The following is a 19360-nucleotide window of genomic DNA, read 5'->3' on the forward strand; positions in this document are numbered from 1 at the left end:
CCAGTGCAGCAATGAAATAAGTATTAAACAAGAACAGAGCATTTGTTTATAGATGTATGATTATCAACAAAACCTAAAGTATAAAACTTACAGATAAAGTATTAAAATAGCAAGATTGATGGATAAATAATTTTAAAAATCCATTGCATTTCCGTACACCAATAACAAACAAAATTTTAAAAGAACATTTACTAGGGACGCCTGGGTGTCCCAGTCGGTTGAGCGTCTGCCTTCGGCTCAGGGTGTGATCCTGGGATCCAGGATCAAGTCCCACATCGGGCTCCTTGCAGGGAGCCTGCTTCTCCCTCTGCCTATGTCTCTGCCTGTCTCATTAATATATAAATAAAATCTTAAAAAAAAAGGAAAGGTCTGAAATGAGACAGTACTAAATATCATAAAGGAAAAATTAAGTTTGACTATATCTAACTGGTTTGGTAGGATATATGCCAAACCTTTTGCAGTACATTTTAATAGATATTGATACAGAAATATATAATTTTGCTATATATGACTTTTTTTTTCTAAGTTGCCTCATCTATGCATGTTTTTTCTACAACCAGCTCTTTTATTTAAAAATGTTTTGGGGGCAGCCTGGGTGGCTCAGCGGTTTAGCGCCGCCTTCGGCCCCAGGCCTGATCCTGGAGACCTGGGATCAAGTCCTGCATGGGGCTCCCTGCATGAAGCCTGCTTCTCCCTCTGCCTGTGTCTCTGCCTCTCTCTCTCTCTCTCTCATGAATAAATAAATAAATATTTTTAAAAAATGATTTGGAAGCACCAGGGTAGGTCAGTGGGTTAGGTGTCTAATTCTTGATTTCTGCTCAGGGGCATGAGATTGAGCCCTGCATTGGGATTCTCTCTCTCCGTCTTCCTCCGCTTCTCCCCAACTTCACTCCTTAGCTCTCTCTCAGGAGTATGCTCTCTCTCTTTCAAAAAATATATATGTTTTGGAGTTCTTTCATATCCATATGAAACTATCCCTTTCCTTTTAAATGTTGCACCATAGGGGCACTTCAGTGGCTCAGTAATTGAGTAGTCTGCCTCCGGGTCAGGTCATGTCCCCAGTGTCCTGGGATCGAGTCCCATATCGCCGGGACCCTGCTTCTCCCTCTATGTGTCTGTCATTCTCTCTGTGTCTCTCATGAATAAATAGATCTTTTAAAAAATAAAATAAAAATAAATGTTGCATCATATTGCAAAGTATTACATATCATGGCTATATAATCAATCATTCCTCCTTTCATGTACATTTAGGTTACTTTCAGTTCCTCATTATGGTGAAATATATCTTTATATATGCTTCTTTGTATTTATAAATGATTATTTCTTTAGATTAAGTTCCCATAAAAAATTGCTCAGTCAAAAAGTACACACATTAAAAAAAGTTTGATACATCAGGTACTCTCCAAACCTAAGCTGTACCAGTTTATGCTCCACTATAATGTTTGAGAGTACCATTTCCTACTATTGCCAAGAGCAGATAGTTTCAGTTTTTGAGATATTTGCTTCTAACATGAGCAAAAAGAAGTTATTTATTATAGTTTGTGTAATTATAAATAAGTGAATATCAGTAATAAGAGAGTGCTAGAAAACTAAAGAAAAATGTGTCCTTTGCTTTCAGGTCAGTGCTGACTGTTGCTTGTGAACAGACTGAAGTTCTGCTTTTTGACCCTATATCTTCAAAGCACATAAAAACACTTTCTGAAGCTCATGAAGACTGTGTAAATAATATCAGGTTAGTGTTATAGTGAAATTTACAGTGTGACACAAAATATTCTATTTTGAAAGTTAATGAAACTTTGTAATGTTTTGCCCAGCAGTGCTAGATATACATTTGTGAATTGTGAATTTTATCCCTTGTGAAATATATCCCTTTAATTACAAAACTTACTGTTAACCATTTTGGATTAGAATCTTTCTGACATGCATTTTTACTCCCATATGATTTTACCTTTTCTCTTCATATGTCAGGGTCATCATTATGAACCTCAACCATGTACTATGACAATCCTGCAATGTCTTTGGGCTAGTGATCTGTATAGAATTATGACAGTCCCATCACTAGGCTTCTCTCACCCCTAACCCCAAATCCAAACTTTTGAGAGGAAAAAACACATATGCACAGAGAACTTCTTTCTAAAAGCATGTTGGAAACTCCTTAAATTCTCAATAATCTGGGAAGTAAATAACAATTGAACAGCTTGGTGGATTAATATGCAGTCATTAAAATGATGGTCACAGGGACTACATAACAACATGGACAAATGCTTGGGACAATATAGGTTAAAATCATGATAAAAATCGTTAAAAATATGACATGAAGCAGAAGATAAGGAAGTATTTTTCAGTGCTAACATGGGATGGTTTAGAATGAATGGATAATGAATAATTTTCTGTTTTCTAAACTATGTAATAAGATTATATTCCTTTTATAATGATTACTTATAATGTTCAAAAAAAAGAAATGTGGAAATTACTTCTAGTCACGGTGACACCCTGAATTTTGATGTACCTCTATGCTCCAAACACATAGAACAATAGATTAAATAGCACAAAAGATATAGCCAGGCTCTGAAACAACATAAACATTTTTGTGGGCCAGAAGTGGAACACAGACACAAGCTGTTACAGGGCTGAAACCACAAGGCCACTGGGTTTTGAGTCTGGTACTGAAGTGTAGTAGTTTTAGTTCCTGTCAAGAATCAAAAGTACTAAAGTGCTTCATGTGAGACAGGAACCAGAGCCCTAATTACTACCAAAGCCATGCATTTGGCTAGAATACCTGTCCCATTTGTGAAAGGCCAAAAAAAAGGAAAACAACTATTCACTACCTGAGGCCATGGGTTTTGGCTGATAAGATACAACCTCATGGCCAGGAAATGAATAAAGTTATTACTGAGTCAGTGATTGAATGTATATGTATGATAGCTCCAATATCAGTATAAAACTGGAGGCCTTAATGTCATTATAAGGTCCAATTGTGGATTAGGGGTTTAGAAATTCAAGTGGGGGCAGTTATAAAATCATTAAATAGGAAAGAGAGGAAAAAATAATTAAAAACCTTTCTTACTTTAAAATAAGCCTATAACCAAAATTCTAAAACTCATGAAGACATTTAATATTAATATAAAAATCAACTAAAACAAGCATTTTTTCTGGATGAAATTAATTTTATGGAGTAGTCCAACAAAAACTTTATTTTTAAAAATAAATTATTTATTTTTTTTTGACTAGGTAATACATGCACGTGGTACAAAATTCAAAGGTACAAAAGGGTAAACAGTGAAAAGTAAGTCTGTCTCCCACCTCTGTCCCCTAGCCACCCAGTTCCCCTCCCCAGAGGCAACCACTATTACCAATTTCTTGCTATCCTTTTTGAGATAGTCTCTGCATGTACAAGCATATACACCCACACATACATACACTTTTATATAAATGGTAGCATTCTACATACACAATTATATACCTTGGCTTTTCCCTTTATAACATATTTAGAAATCATTCCATGTTAGTGCCAATGGGATGATCTTATTCTTTTTAACGGCTGCATAGTATTCCATTGATTGGAAGAAACCTTAAAGCATTTTTAGGATGCTCAAAGAAATAAGTTAACTGATACTTTCCATTTAAAGATAACTCAAAATTATGAAACAAAAGAATTGAAACAAGAAACAGGTTAATGTGGAAAAGAAGCAACTACAATTCTTAGAAATTAAAAATGTACTTAGTATAAAAAAATTAAAAGATAGGATAAATTTTATCCTTTATGCCATTGATGAAGGAATTAATGGGTTCAAAAATACTAAGAGTACTTAACTTAAAAGACATTGAGAATTAATTGAGAGATTCCAATGTATATATTTAAGAATTACAGAAAAAGAAGATGCAGAGATTGGTGGAGAGGCAGAGAATTTTAAACATTGAAGAAGCTCCTGAATCTTTGCATCAAAAGTAAACTCTAGAGTGTCAAGTAGGTTAAATAAAGATAAATTTATCTACATTTAGACAGGTTGTAGTAAAACTCTAGAATATCCAAGATAAGTAGAAAATCTTAAAAGCCACTTAAATTAGAAGCCAGATTACCTACAGAGGTATAATTTAGCATTATAACAGAAGGCTTCTCATCAGCAACAGTTGATGCTAGGAGATTATGTAGTACCATCTTAAATACTAAGGGAAAATAATGCCCAATGCCTATCATATCCAGGTAAACTATTATCCCATAATGAAGAATTTAATTAGGTGAAATGACAAATGTTATTAATTATTAATAGCAGAAAGATAATAATTTAGGTTTTTGGGGGAAGCATATTTAAAACAAAGTTTAAACTAGAAGTCTAGGTTTATTTTCTACTAGTCAATTAAAAAGAAAAAAACATGAAATTAATTTTTAGTAACGTTTACCCTCGTAGGACTAAAATATTATCATTTCAACATGTAATCATTATAAAATTTTTTGAGATATTTTAGTTTCATTTTTTAAGTAAAATTTTCAAAATCTAGTGTTTTATACTTAGAGTACAACCCAGTTCAGACTGGCCACATATCAAGGACTGAAAAGCCACATGTGGCTGATGGCTACTGAACTGGACAGTATAGCTTTAGATGGTAACAACAAATAGGTTGTGTGTAATATTGTAAGGTTCATGTCATGTTTAGGAAGAAGATAGAAATATTAAGTAATTTTAGACTCTTTCAGAACAATATATAATTAAATATATACAATGAAAAAAACTAAATTAAAGGTAAGTAAAATAGCAGACATACAGTATGTAGCTAGCTTCCAAAGCAGTAGAAGTGGGGGGACAGGGAATATTGAAAGCTTGATTAGTTTTCAGTGGAAGATAGGAAAGCTTAAAAAAGTAAGTAAGTAAGTAAATAAATAAATAAATAAATAAAACAAAGGAAAGGAAAGGAATGATAAGTAGAAAACAAGAAATAGAAATAGACCCAGTATATGAGTAGTTCATAGTAAGTATAAATGGATTGACTTCTTTATTAAAAGACACAGAAACAGCAATTTGAACAAAAACAAGAATCATCTGTATATTCCTTAGAGAGATACCACACTAAAAAAACTAATGTAGATTATCCTTATTGGACAGATGGAAGACCAAAGATTTTAATAAGGATAAAGTGTAACAGTACACATTAATAAACGGAAAAATCAACTAAGAACATATAATAATTATGAACTTCTGTATACAACTTGAAATTTGTATATTTCAAAAAACAACAAACCCAAAACAAAGCAGATAAGGAATTACAAGTTTAAATCATAATAAGAGAGAAATTTTAATACATTTCCATCCCAAACTAGTAAATCAAAATGATAAAAATTAAGCTATAAAAGTTTTTTAAATATCTTAGACAACCTTTCTACTAAAAATATAAATGAGGGATAAGATTTTTTTTAATATATTTTTTAATGTAAAGTTGAGCTGATAAGAAAGGAATCCTAGAGACAAAAATGAAGTAGAAGCCAGAATGCAAAGAAATAAACAGGTTCAGCTGGCTTTTACCCTGGCTTTTATCTGCCAAATGCAGGTGACCTTGAGCTTCTCCTTCTGATATGTATAAGGAGTTATAGTGGACAGGAGAGTTAATTCTATGGCCAGTTGAAGATGAGGAGTCTAATAGAAAATTGTACTCCTAAGGGCTATTCTTAACAGCATAACAGTGATCTAGAAACATACCACTTTGTTCATGTAGATCATGACATTGGTAGAGAAGTGTCAGAAAATTTCCTCAGTAAATGTCTAACCACAAGTCAGCATTCATGCATGTGTGGGGCCCAAATTCATACTACCATATGTTCCAAAACCATCTAGCCAGCAATTTAAAATTGGATCTAGGCTGGTAGTACTGCCAGGTACCTGCAAAAACAAATGCAAGTCTTCTCTGAGGAAGAAAACGCAGTAACATAAAGAAGTCAATTCTTTCCAAATTAGTCTATACATTTAGTGCAGTTCTAATCAAAATACCCACCTTTTTTTTTTTTTTAACTTGACTTAAAAATTCATATTGAACAGGGAAGTGCCAAGAATATCTTAGACAGTTTTGAAGGAGACTAAATTGGCAGTCTTCCAGATACCAAACAGTCTTAGGACAGGGATAGATTAAGTGCCTAAAGAAATGGGGTAGAACTTCCAGAAACAGACCCATGCATATAGGGAAATTTAATATATGACTGCAGGGGGATTACAAATTGGGGGAGGGGAGGAAAAAAGAGAATTAGTTCTATATATATGAAATAACTACGAGTTAAAGACCTATTTATGAAAGCAAACCTTTAAAGCTTTAGAAGAGATATAGAATATATTTACATTCTAAGTATGAGAAAGGATTTTTTAAGAAAAAAAAAAACATAGATTAAAGGATTGCTAAATTCACCTGCATTAAAATTTAAAACTTCACTCTAACCAAAGACATAAATAACAGTGTGAAAAGATAAGCTATAAGCTGGTGGGAGAAGATATTTTCAGTGCACATAGCCACAGAAGGATTAGTATGCAGAATATATATGACAATTACCCTGGAGCAAAACAGGCAGAGAATCATAGAAGCTAAAATGAGCAATAAATTTGGAAACATTTTCAAACTTCCTAGTTATGAAAATGCAAATAAGAATAAACAATGAAGAAATACTAAGTATTGGCAAAAATGTTGAGAAGTAGAAACTCTAAGACATTGTTGATGGAGTATAATTGGTAAAATTCTTTTGAAGAGCAATTCAGCAATATCTGGCAAAATTGAGGATCAAACAGATTTTTAAGAGATTAAAGCATGCGTAAACAAGGAGCTGTGTAAAGAAGGTTTGTTATAGCATCATTAGTAATACAAGTTGGAAACAAATCTCCATCAAAAGGAAGATAAATTCCAGTATACTCCTACAATGGAATACTATACATCAGTTAAAATAAATGAACTGGAAGCATCAGCATTTGAGATACCTCTCAGAAATTCAAAGTTGAGTCAGAAAAGCAAATTGTAAAGTGAGCTGAACAGTGCGATACCATTTATATAAAGTTTGAAAATATACAAACATAAGTTTGATGAGGGCATGTATTTGTCTGTTCTCTGCTCCCAAGCACCTAGAACTGTGCCTAGCACATAGTGGGTGCTAATTAAATATTTACAGAATAAATTGAATGCAAAACAAAACTATACATTGTTTATGGATACATACTTAGGAACTCATGGTATTAAAAACTTGCATGGGGAGTGACAAATTTTGGATAGTGGTTCCCTCTGGAGAGGGAGGGAGGGGAATGGGATTGGGGAGGGATATTCAGGGTGCTTCAGTTGTGTTTGTAATGTTCAAAAAAATCTGAAAGATAACAATGTTAAATTGAGAAAGCTGGGTGGTGGGTATCACAGGTTTTGTTATATTCTTCATAATTTTCTATATGTTTTTAATATTTTATAACTTAAAATTTTCTATCTCAAAAAAGAAAAGATGTGCTGTTGCCCCTACTCAGAATGATCTCTGACTAATCTGCTATTAGAATTTGTTCTTTATCAATGTCAGCTCTCATTTGCTGCTATCAGTGTATCTGCTTTAGTACTCCACACCTGCAAATTTGAATTCACTTATCTGTTGGTTAGAAAAACGATTTTAAAGCTTTTTTAGAAGGACATATAACTTAAGAGTTTTGCATGAGGATCTGAGGGGTCCTCTGGCAGGAACTTAAGTGTGCATTACTTACTAATAATACTAATTTTAATTTTTTTGAGTGCCTACCATGTGCCAAACCTTTTGTGAAGCACTTTTCATGCAATATTAATTCTCACAGTATCCTGATATTGTACCCATTTTAAGGAATAAAAAATTGAAGCTTAGAGATTTGTCCAACATGGTTAATATGTAGCAAGTGGTGGAGCTGGAATTCATGTTCAGTTCAGTTAGACCACCTCACTGAACTGTTCAGAAATATGGGGATACATTTCCTCCACAGTGATTTTACACATACTTAGTAATGTCTTCTAGTTCATTTCTTAGTTTTTAAGATTTGCTTATCTTGTAAACTAAAAAAAATTCATAGTTGTGAAGAATATTTTCTTTGCTTCATACGGGGAAAATGTGTAATTTAAATTCTTATGCCCATTACATAGGTTTACTTCTCATTCATGAAGGCTCTGTATGTGGATTTGAGAGTCCATTTAATGATCAAGCCTCCGTCCATTTAATGATCAAGCCTCCAACCTTCAGTTATACATTACAAGGGTAGTTGAGGTTATCATAATATTCACTTTGTGGTATGGCAGTTAAAAAATAGTGCCTATTTAAATATTCCAAGATCTGCTTTTCCCTCCCACTGTCTTTGTTGGTCTTTTCCTGATTGGTATATTTCAAACACTATAATATAAATGCAGTGCTCAACACTGGGAACATGAAATTTCTTATCTTGCAAAGGATTTCACAAAACTCTGAGAGTGACATTAGAAAACTAATCAATGACATGTAAAATCATTGGCAAATGATAGACTAGTTACCAATTAAAGAAAAGGAAAGGACAGAAATGAGGACATGATAGATAGTTCAGAGAATTATATGAATATTTCATGGGACTAAGGAAACGCCCTTGAAATGGATAAAGCCCTTGAAGGTTATATAGAAATGATTCTTTTTAAATTATAGTATAAAACTCAAAGGTGTTATATTTTGCTATCATAATTTCATTGGAAAGATTATGGAGAAAAACTCAAACATTTAATTTTTCTTATTCTAAGAATTTGCATTTAGTTAAATAAATGTAAGGTAAATGTTAAAATTTTCTTATGACTTTTAGTTTTTAAATAAAAACACTTTCTTTCCCTTGTATAATGACATGTTGGTACCTGTTTTAAGGAAATTCTATTTCAATTGCTGTTCACCAAGTATCCTCTGATAATGAAGACCTCAGTTTATTCAGATGTCCAGTTTATCCAGAACTGTTAATAGTTATATGTTGGGGTTTGATGGGAACATATGAAGCAGTTTTATATTTCATAAACTCATAGGCTTCAGTGTTTAGAGTGTCTCCTATTTATAAGAGACTATGGAGTTAAAAACACTTTACAGTTATTAACTTACTAGGCTAGACTGAGTTTTAATTTGAGAAGATTAAGCCACATCTCCAAGAATTTGTCTAACACTTTACATTCTCTACATCTGCTTGCTTTAAGATAAGAATTGTTAGTATGTTAACTGGTGTCCTAATCTACATTCTTAATTTTCTATAATTTATCTATTCTCTTCACCAATGATTCTTTAACACCAAGATTTTTAACAGGTAAAAATTTGAGGCAAAATGAGAAAACTAAAGTCAAAGTGTTGAATTTTTCATTAAGGTAAATTTATTCAATTTGAATTATTAGCTTTTGTTCCGAGATTATATTCTTTATACATCATTGGTATTAAAATATTTTTCGTTCAACAATGGTAATTTTTCAGTGGCCCTATTGATAACAATTTTAAAACTGATCCTCTACTTCATTTTATTTTATTTTTTAAAAGATTTTATTTATTTATTTGTTTGACAGAGTCAGAGAGCACAAGCAGGGGGAGCGGCAGGCAGAGGGAGAGGGAGAAGCAGGCCCCTTCCCGCTGCACAAGGAGCCTGACATTGGGCTCAATCTCAGGACCCCAGGATCATGACCTGAGCCAAAGGTAGATGCTTAACCAACTGAGGCATCCAGGCACCCCTCATTTTATTTTTTATGAAAATCCAAGAGTTTTGGAAACTGCCTACCTCAGAGATCTTTCTGAAACTCTAATCAAGTCATTCTCTTGCCTAAAGCCTTCAAGGCAGACCACTGTGGCCTAAGGCAGTATAATGCCACCAGGGTTTTGAATCCATATGTGCATTTTAAGTATTTTCTGTAGACTAAATAAAATATCTTATTTTTTTCCCTAAATTTTTAAAATGTATGAAGATGCTCTATGATGACTATCAGTTTATTTTAAAAGTTTGACTTTCCAGTAGTAGTCTTTTGTCATTGCATATATTTTTTAATCATATAATTCCTGTCAGGAAGTCATTAAAATATATTTATTTTAAAAAGCCTAAAAGTCGGGCAGCCTGGGTGGCTCAGCAGTTTAGTACCGCCTTCAGCCCAGGGTGTGATCCTGCGGACCTGGGGTCGAGTCCCACGTCGGGCTCCCTCCATGGAGCCTGCTTCTCCCTCTCCGTGTCTCTGCCTCTCTCTCTCTCTCTCTCTATCTCATGAATAAATAAATAAAATCTTAAAAAAAAAATCTGTGTGACAGGGCTTAGAGAAATGGGACACTCCTAACTATTGGTGGAACTACATATTGGTGTGTTCTTTTGAGGACAGTTTGGCTGTATGTATCAAAAGCCTTATATTTTTTTAAATCCCTTTTTAGCAAAACATTTTTATGGGAATATACTTAGAAAAATAACTAGGGATGTGATGAATATTTAGCTGTTTTTTTTAGTGTAAACTTTTTTACACTAAATAAAACTATTTTCTAGTTTTTAGTATAAACCATAGTAAAAAATTGGAAGCAGTATAAACACCCAACACTTGCTTGTTATTTTAAAAAAAGAGAAAAGATTACGGTTCATTCAGTAAATCTGTTCAGCCATTAAGAATCATTTTGTCAATAAATCGTTAACATGGCAAAATATTTATGACATGATATTAGGCTTGAAATAGAAGAATGAGGCTATCAATAACAGTGGTTATTTTTATGGTAGATTTTTTTTCCATTAAAAAATATTTTCCGGGCAGCCCTGGTGGCGCAGCAGTTTAGCGCCGCCTACAGCCCAGGGTGTGATCCTGGATACCCTGGATTGAGTCCCACGTTGGGCTTTCTGCATGGAGCCTGCTTCTCCCTCTGCCTGTGTCTCTGCCTCTCATTCTCTCTCTGTGTCTCTATGAATTAATAAATAAAATATTTAAAAAAATATTTTCAATGGGCATGTATTTATAATTAAGAAATAGTTACTGGGTGGGAGGGTACCTGAATGGCTCAGTTGGTTAAGAGTCTGCCTTCAGCTCAGGTCATGATCCCAGGGTCCTGGGATCGAGCCCGGAGTTGGGCTCCCTGCTCAGTGGGGAGTCTCCTTTTCCCTCCCCCTACTTTGTTCTCTCTCTTGCTCACTCTCTAAAATAAAACCTTAAAAAGAAAAAGCAAAGATCTTTAAAAAAAAGTAGTGATTCAGAATCACTAGAGAATAAATCCATGATGTATTTTCCTCTTATCTCTACTTTTCCACACATAGTACTCTTAACTACTGTTGCCTCTCAGAGTATACCATCCCTCTACATGCCTCTGTACCTTTGCTTATCCCTTGGCCACTTAGTGAGTGCTTGCTTCATCTTTTAAAGTCAGTTCAAATGACACCATTATGAAGTCTTTCCTGACCACCTTTTCTTTGCTTATTCCACACATTTATTTTGCACAATTATGTATTTACAATTTCTTCTCCACTAGGCAGTAAACTGTCTCACTCTTGCATAATATTTTTAAGTGCTTATTATGTGCCTACCACTGTGTGTGTTGGGTACTACAGATCTAACAATGAACTATGTAGACATTTCCCGTCTTCAAGGAATTTATAGCCTTATAAAGTTATTCCTTACACTGTTTATTAATTGTTGTGACAGAAGTGTAGTGTACTTTGGGAGATTAGAAGATTCATAAATCTACCCCAGGGTGGTTAGAGAGGGAAGGCTTCCTGAAGGGGATGATAGCTGAATAATAAAAAGAAAACAAGTGTTAGTTAGGTCAAAGGGTAGGAGAAAGGTGGTTTCAAGTAGCAGAAACAGTTTGTATAAAAGCCTGGAATTTTAAAACTGTGTTAAGTTTTAGGAAGATTGTTGGTATTTGTGGATACTGAGGGTGGTTTCTGATAAATAATTCTATTTAATTTTATCTTGGAGGAAGTTCTAGAATTCATTTCTCTCTGCAAGAGATTAGGAAGTAATGTATAACAGTGTATGTTAGAGAAAGCATCCTAATGTTGAATTAGGCAGAAATTCAAGTGTGGAAAAAAATTTTTTTAATTCAAGTGTGATTAGTCTATTATAAAAAATAATAGTATTTGTATAAAATATATTCTAAGGATTGAGAAATAAGTTTAAAATTAAAAGTTTGAATGATAGAGTATTTTATTGGTGTATCTTGTAATCTTAACTGGTCTTAATAAAATACTGCTAAGTATGATTATTTGGGGGAATGCCTTTGAATTAATAGATTAAAAATATGGCATTTTATTAGCAAATTTTATATGTAAATGCCTTCTAAATAGAAAGACATTACTTGTAGCAAAGTAAATATTTCTCATAATTATGAACCCTTTCTGCTTAACATATCTTCCTCTACAATCAAGTCTTCAAAATCTCCTGTCTCCTATTAAATTCTCTTACCATTTGTGTTTCCTATATAGATTTTTCTTCTTTCTTTCTAGCACTGTTCTCCAAACATCTACCCCTATTTTTAGTTCCAAATAAAAATCAATAATATAAAGCAGTTGGATAAAATTACATTGTGGTCCTCATTAAAACATAGTATCCTTCCCTGTGATTATGTGAATTATGCTTACTGTTTATTGATATCCATATCATTGGGTTTATATAGTTAGTTTGTGGTGCTTTTTGTTCGTTTTCTTGATTAGGTAATACAGAGACTTTCTCAAGTTTTCTTTAACAAGAGATTAAATAAACCAGTTTTTCTTTTCTGCTTTGTAGATTTCTTGATAACCGGCTGTTTGCTACCTGCTCTGATGACACTACAATAGCACTATGGGATCTGAGAAAACTCAACACCAAAGTATGCACTTTACACGGTCACACTAGCTGGGTGAAGAACATCGAATATGATACTAATACAAGACTCTTAGTAACATCAGGATTTGATGGAAATGTCATTATTTGGGACACCAACAGGTTTGTGAATAGGAGACCATGTTAGGATTGTCAACAACAACAAAATTTTTTTAAAGATTTATTTATTTGACAGAGAGACTGAGTGAGCATGTGGAGAGGTGAAGCAGAGGGAGAGGAGAGAGAGAATCTCAAGCAGACTCTCCATTTAGCACAGAATCCAGTGTGGGACTCAGTCTTATAACCCCCAGAGATCATGACCTGAGCTGAAATTGAAATCAAGAGTTGGACATTTAACTGACTGAGCCACCCAGGTGCCCCCCAAAAATATTTGTTTAAGATGGGGTAAACAAAGTCAGTGTTTTGTCCTAGCTTTCATATCTCTTTAGGAGAAAGAACCTAACTTTGAGGAAAACAATCAAAAAATGATTCCATTTTTTATTACTTGCACTTAGTCATATAATAAAACTAAAAAATTTGGAGAAAATTATATGGTAAAGAGACCAAGTAGTATTGTTAATGATGAAAACTGGTTTATACATGAGTTTCCTGAATTTAAGGGAAAATATTTTTATTTCTTCTGTGGAACTGAAATATTTTTTATTCCTCAACCTTTCATTTCTAAACCTATTTATTTTGTAATTTTTATACTCTTATTCATGCATTAAAATAATAGTTTCTCAGGTGGAATGGTACTGATCTATAGGGAAACGTTTGGAAATAATGTGTGGTGCAGTTTTGACACTATTGGGAGAAGAAAGGATTTCTACTAGCATTTTACAACAGGGATCAGAGTTTGTAAACATCCTGTATGGGACAGTTTGCACAGTAGACTAGTCCCATCTAAAATGTCAGTAATGCCTCTGTTGTGAAACACTTCAATGAAATGTCTCCTGTAGAGAAATTGATTATTTAAAGAGTTAAAGTTTGGGACACCTGGATGGCTCACTTGGTTAAGTGTCTCTTGATCTCAGCTCAGGTCTTTTTTTTTTTTTTTTTTTTTTCCAGCTCAGGTCTTGATCTCAGGGTGGTTAGTTCAAGCCCTACATTGGGCTCTATGCTGGGTGTGGTGACTACATTAAAAAAAAAAAAAAAAAATCAAGAAAAAGAGTTGAAGTTTGAGAAATATTGAAAATATACCTGTTGCTAGCTATGGTGAAATGGCAATACAATAATACACCAGGCCTACTTCTGAAATACTCTTTTCAGAGGTCATATATTAAAAGAAAGGGATATTCTTAAAGATTTCTAACTAACTATACATACTGTTTGAGCAGAGGATATGTGGATCTCTTTAGACTAAGACAAGTATATCTGTTAAAATTTAGAAGTTTATTTTTTAAATTTAGAAATGAAATTTGAATAGGAATATGAATGGTAACTTCCAAATTAGTCCACAAAAACTAGTAAAACATGATCAATCCAATAGAGGCAGAGAAGGGGGAAAATCATTTTTAAAAAAGAGATAAATCAGGAAGCACAAAAATATGGAGGCATAAAATCCAAATATCAATAATTACAGTAAATACATATTTACTAAAGATAGACAGGATTAGATTGGATTAAAAAAGGAATCCAAACTATGTTCTTTGTAAGGAACACACATCTAAAACATGCAAATGAGAAAGTCTGAAAGTAAAAAGATGGAGAAAAAATAACAGGCAAATGCAAATCAAAGAAAAACAGTTATATATACGTTAATAGCAGACAAAATAGAGTTTAAGGCATAAAGCATTATTAGTGATAAAAAGGTATTTTATATTAAAAGGTTTATTTCACTAGAACATAAAAGAATTCTTATATGCACTTAATAACATAGCTTCAAACCATAAAAAGCAAAATGGACAGAATTAGAAGAAAAAAGTGAGACTCCCCATCTTAGTGGAAAATGTTAACACCATTCTCTAATTTACTAATAGATAAAATAGACCAAAAAATTATTAAGACCATAGATTTTACTGTAATAAACTTTTTATTAGGCATATTTACAATTCTCGCAGCAAATGGTAAATACATCTTCTGAAGCTAGCTTAGAATATGTACAAAAATAGAGCATATACTAGACTACAAAGTGAGTTGCAACCAATATCAAAGATTTGTTATCACAAAAATGGTTTTTCCTCACCTCAGTATAGTTTAACATAGCTAACTAAAAATTCCCATGTTTGGAGACTTATAAACTAAATAATTCGTGGATTGAAGAAATCATAGGGAAATCAGTAGGCTAAAAATTAGTGAACTAATAAGCATTTTGCTAAAAAAAAAAACAACTGGAAAAAGATAAAAAAGAGTAAACCCAATGAAAGATATGGAACAATAAACATAAAAGCAGAAGTTAATGAAATTGAAAATGAAAATACAATAAAGTTTTTTTAAAAGCCTGCTTTTTGAAAAAGCTAATTGAATATGCAATTATCTAGGAAGATTCATCCAGAGAAATAAGACAAAGGATAATCTTAACTAAAAAAAGGAAACAACAACAAAAAAATATACAGTAAAGTAATAAGATCACCTTTATGCCAGTATACTTGAAAACTTTGGTGAAATAGTTTATTCAAAAAACACACCTTAGCAAAACTTGATCGAGAGAAATAGAAAATTTGAAATGCACCTATTACCTGGACTGATATTTAACCAGTATGCACTGATTTAGCTGAAGTCATGGTTAAAATATTAAACTAATACTTTTGTAGTTAATGTGGTAACTGTAGTTAAATGATAAATAGCCAGTATCCTAAATCATCCCCAGGTAGTTGTATCCTGGCACCCTGTGGTTACCTGGGCCCCTCTTTTAGGGATACCTCCCTCAAGATCTCCCTATGATCTAGTAGCTAAAGTCCCCCTTAAACTACCCTCACCTAAAAAAAACAAACAAAAAACTACCTTCACCTTCCCCCTCTTTTTTTTTTTTTTGGTTGTTCAGCATCTCATTTAATTCTGAGAACAGCCTCAGGAGTTAGTTAACTGTTTTCCCATTTTAGAGCTAAAGAGATCAAGGTCAGAGAGGTTGGGTAACATGCCCACATGACTGTCAATAAGACAGTAAAATATGAGCCAAGAGTCAAACCCTGGTTTATAGACAGCCAAGATGTATCCTTTGCTTATGGGAGTTTTAAAATTTTAGAGTAGAGTGATTCTAGGACCCAGTTCCAACACTGTCAATTGCATCAATTCTGACTGCTAGTTTTCATGCATTGCTTTCTGGTTACTTAAATATTCTAAATATTGCCTCTGCCATAGCCATTAAAGAAATGGAAAATATCAATTAAAATTTATTTACTAAGAAAACAGTAGGCTTGTTAGTTTTACAGGTGACTTCTACAAGATAGTACAAGAAGCAGAACATTTCAATTTTATTAAGTGTTCAGATTCCAGAAGTAAGGAGAATTCTCCTTCATGTATGAAGCTAGTATAACCTATACATAAAATCAAGCTTTTCTGAGTCCATAGCGGTAGTGTCGCGGCCGCCTGAGCCAGGGGTGTTGCGTCAAGATGCTTCAAAACCTTGTTAAAAATGTTTGGGTCCCCATGAAGCCCTACTATACCCAAGCTTACCAGGAGATTTGGTTAGGAATGGGGTTGATGAGTGCCATCATTTATAAAATCAGGAGTGCTGATAAAAGAAGTAAAGCTTTGAAAGCCTCGAGTCCTGCCCCTGCTCATGGCCATCATTAACCAGCTCGGGGAACACATGAGATGGAACGTCAGTCTGGCTGTAAATCTCTGCATGCTCTGCTAGTTGGGAACATGGAGCCCCGACGTACACGTGTACACATGTCGTGTCTGCTGCGGCATGAATAAATGTAACTGTGAGGTGAAAAAAAAAATCAAGAAAGATAACTAAGAAAAAAATTGAAATGTCTTTCTGTAATATGAATATAGATGCAAATATTGTAAATAAAAGGAAACTGAATCCTGTATGGCCAAGTTAGGTTTATGCAAGGAATGAAAGAATGATATATCTGTGGCCCTGGCTAGCTCAGTAGGAAAAGCATGTGAATCTTGACCTTGGGGTCCTGAGTTCGATCCCCACGTTGGGTGTAGAGATTATTTAAAATCTTAAAAAAGATATATCAATAAAAGTTCTATTAATATAATTTATCACATGAACAAGTCCATATGATTGTTTAAATCAAGGAGTAAAATTCAGTATTTGATCATAATTAAAAACAAAAGAAGGGACATTGTTACCAGTATTATAGAGATTAGAAAGATTATAAAGGGATACGTGAAACAACTTTATAGCAACAAATTAGACAACTTAGATAAATACCTAGAAAGTGACAAATTACTTAAACTGATTGAAGAACATATAGAAAATCTATAGACCTACATACTTAAAACAAGTAAAAAACTGAACTGGTAATTTAAAAATCTTTCCACCGTGAAAAGCCCAGATCCAAAAGTCTTCACTGATGAATTTTACAAAACATTTATAAAATAAGTAATACTAATCTTTCACAAACTCTTCCAGAAAATAGAGGAGGAAAGAACACTTCCCAACTCATTTTATGAGTCTGGTATTATTACTCTAATAACAAACCAGACAAGCATAAGAACAGAAAACTACAGACTAATATTCCTCAAAAACAAAAAGAAGAATAGATACAAAAAATCTTCAACAAAATATTAGCAAACCAAACCTGGCATCATGTAAAAAAAAGTCTATATCATAATAGAATTTATCCCAGGAATATAGGGTTGGTTTAATATCCAAAAATCAATTACTATAATAACAGTATATTAATAAAAGTCAAAACCCATATATAGGATAATCTCAAGAAAGGCAGAAAAGCCCTTGACAAAATCCAACATGCATTTGTAATGAAACTGGGAATAATAGGGAACTTTTATTCCCAGACATCTGATAAAGGACATCTATGAGGAAATTTGTGGCTAAAATTTTTTTTAAGATTTTATTTATTTATTAGAGATCATACAAGCTGAAAGTAGGGACAGTGGGAGAGGAACAAGCAGACTCCCCACTGAACAGAGAGCCTGATGATGTGGGGCTCTATCCCAGGACCCTGAGATCATGACCTGAACCAAAGAAGGTGTGTAACTAACTGAGCCATTCAGGCGCGCGCCCCTGGCTAAAATCATCTTAATGTTGAAAGACTGAATACATTCCCCCTAAGACTGGGAACAAGTCAAGGATGTCTGCTCCACCACTTTTATTCAATATTGAAGGTACGATTGCACTGGAAGTGCATCCAGGCAAGAAAAAGAAATAACAGGCATCCAGATTGGAAAAGTAGTAGTAAAACTGTCTTAATATGGAGATATGATCTTATATAGAGAAAATCTTAAGGATTCCACATAAATACTAGAATTAGTAAACAAGTTATACAAGATTAATATACACAAATCAATTGTACTTCTAAGTAATGGACAATCTAAAAATGAATGAAGAAAATTCCATTCATAATAGACTCTAAAGAAATAAAGTACTTAGGAATGGATTTAACAAAAGTAGTACAAGATTTGTACTCTGAAAACTATAAAAACATTGCTGAAATAAATGTAAGAAGATGTAAATGAATGGAGAGACATTTCATCCTCATGGATTGTAAGATTTAGGATCAGTAAGATGGTAATTCTTGGGGTGCCTGGCTGACTCAGGACTCTCATCTCAGGATTGTGAGTTCAAGCTCACATTGGGTGTAGAGCTTACTTAAAAAATAAATAAGGTTACAGAGGACAAACCACTTAAATTTTTTTTAAAGATGGCAGTTCTCTCCAAATTAATCTATAGATTCAATGCAATCCCTACCAAGATTCCAGCTGCCTTTTTTGGACCAATTATCAAGCTGATTCTAAGATTTATATGGAAATACAAATGACCCAGAATAGTCAAAACAATCTTGAAGAAAAAGTTGAAAGACGCACATTTTGAATTCCAGAACTTACTACAAAACCACTGTAATTAAGACTGTGTTTGCTGGCATGGGATAGGCGTATAAATCAAAGGAACAGAATTTTGAGAGTCAAGAAATAAAACCTTGCATTTATGATCAGTTGATTTTCAACAAAGGTGCCAAGCTAATTCAGTGCTTCAGGAAAAGATAGTCTTTCTGATAAATGATACCTGAGCAACTGGATAGTCACAGGCAAAAAGATGAATTTATAGACCCTTATATCAAAAAAAAGGAACTCAAAATGGATTTGTACCTGAATGTAAAAGCTAAAATTACGTATAATTCATAGAAGAAAACATGGGAGTAAATCTTCATGCAAACCAAAGCACAAGTGATTTTTTAAAAACTGATAAAATGGACTTGATTAAAATTAAAAACTTTTGTGTATCAGATGATACCATTAAGAAAGTGAAAAGAAAAACTACAAAATGAGAGAGAATATTTGTAAATTATATCTGATAAAGGATTTGTGCCCAAAATATATAAAGAACTCACTTTTTATAAACATAATTATATATATACAACCCAATTTAAAAATGGGCAAAATATCTGCATAGACATTCCACCAAGGAAGAGAATAGAAATGATTAATAGGCATGTGAACAGGTTCA

General features: G+C 33.3%; 2 protein-coding genes and 1 pseudogene across 4 annotated transcripts in view; 2 read left to right on the forward strand and 1 right to left on the reverse strand.

The window, feature by feature from the left end:
• DCAF10 (DDB1 and CUL4 associated factor 10) overlaps positions 1–19360 on the forward strand; it is a 42522-nt gene that overhangs the window by 8056 nt on the left and 15106 nt on the right. For both annotated transcript variants that reach the window (XR_012038294.1, XM_072842010.1), the window contains exons 2-3: positions 1619–1732; positions 12697–12894. Coding sequence is in view for 1 of the 2 variants with exons in the window: in XM_072842010.1 (XP_072698111.1) it covers positions 1619–1732; positions 12697–12894 (312 nt within the window). In the remaining variant the exon portion in view is untranslated. The remainder of the gene's footprint in view (positions 1–1618; positions 1733–12696; positions 12895–19360) is intronic.
• On the forward strand, positions 16286–16749 carry LOC140641708 (ATP synthase subunit ATP5MJ, mitochondrial pseudogene; annotated as a pseudogene).
• Positions 16325–19360, reverse strand: part of SLC25A51 (solute carrier family 25 member 51) — a 43859-nt gene continuing 40823 nt past the window's right edge. For both annotated transcript variants that reach the window (XR_012038297.1, XR_012038298.1), the window contains exon 6: positions 16325–16638. The gene's annotated coding sequence lies outside the window, so the exon portion shown is untranslated. The remainder of the gene's footprint in view (positions 16639–19360) is intronic.

This window comes from Canis lupus, chromosome 10 (assembly GCF_048164855.1).
Source record: "Canis lupus baileyi chromosome 10, mCanLup2.hap1, whole genome shotgun sequence".
Lineage (NCBI taxonomy): Eukaryota > Metazoa > Chordata > Mammalia > Carnivora > Canidae > Canis > Canis lupus.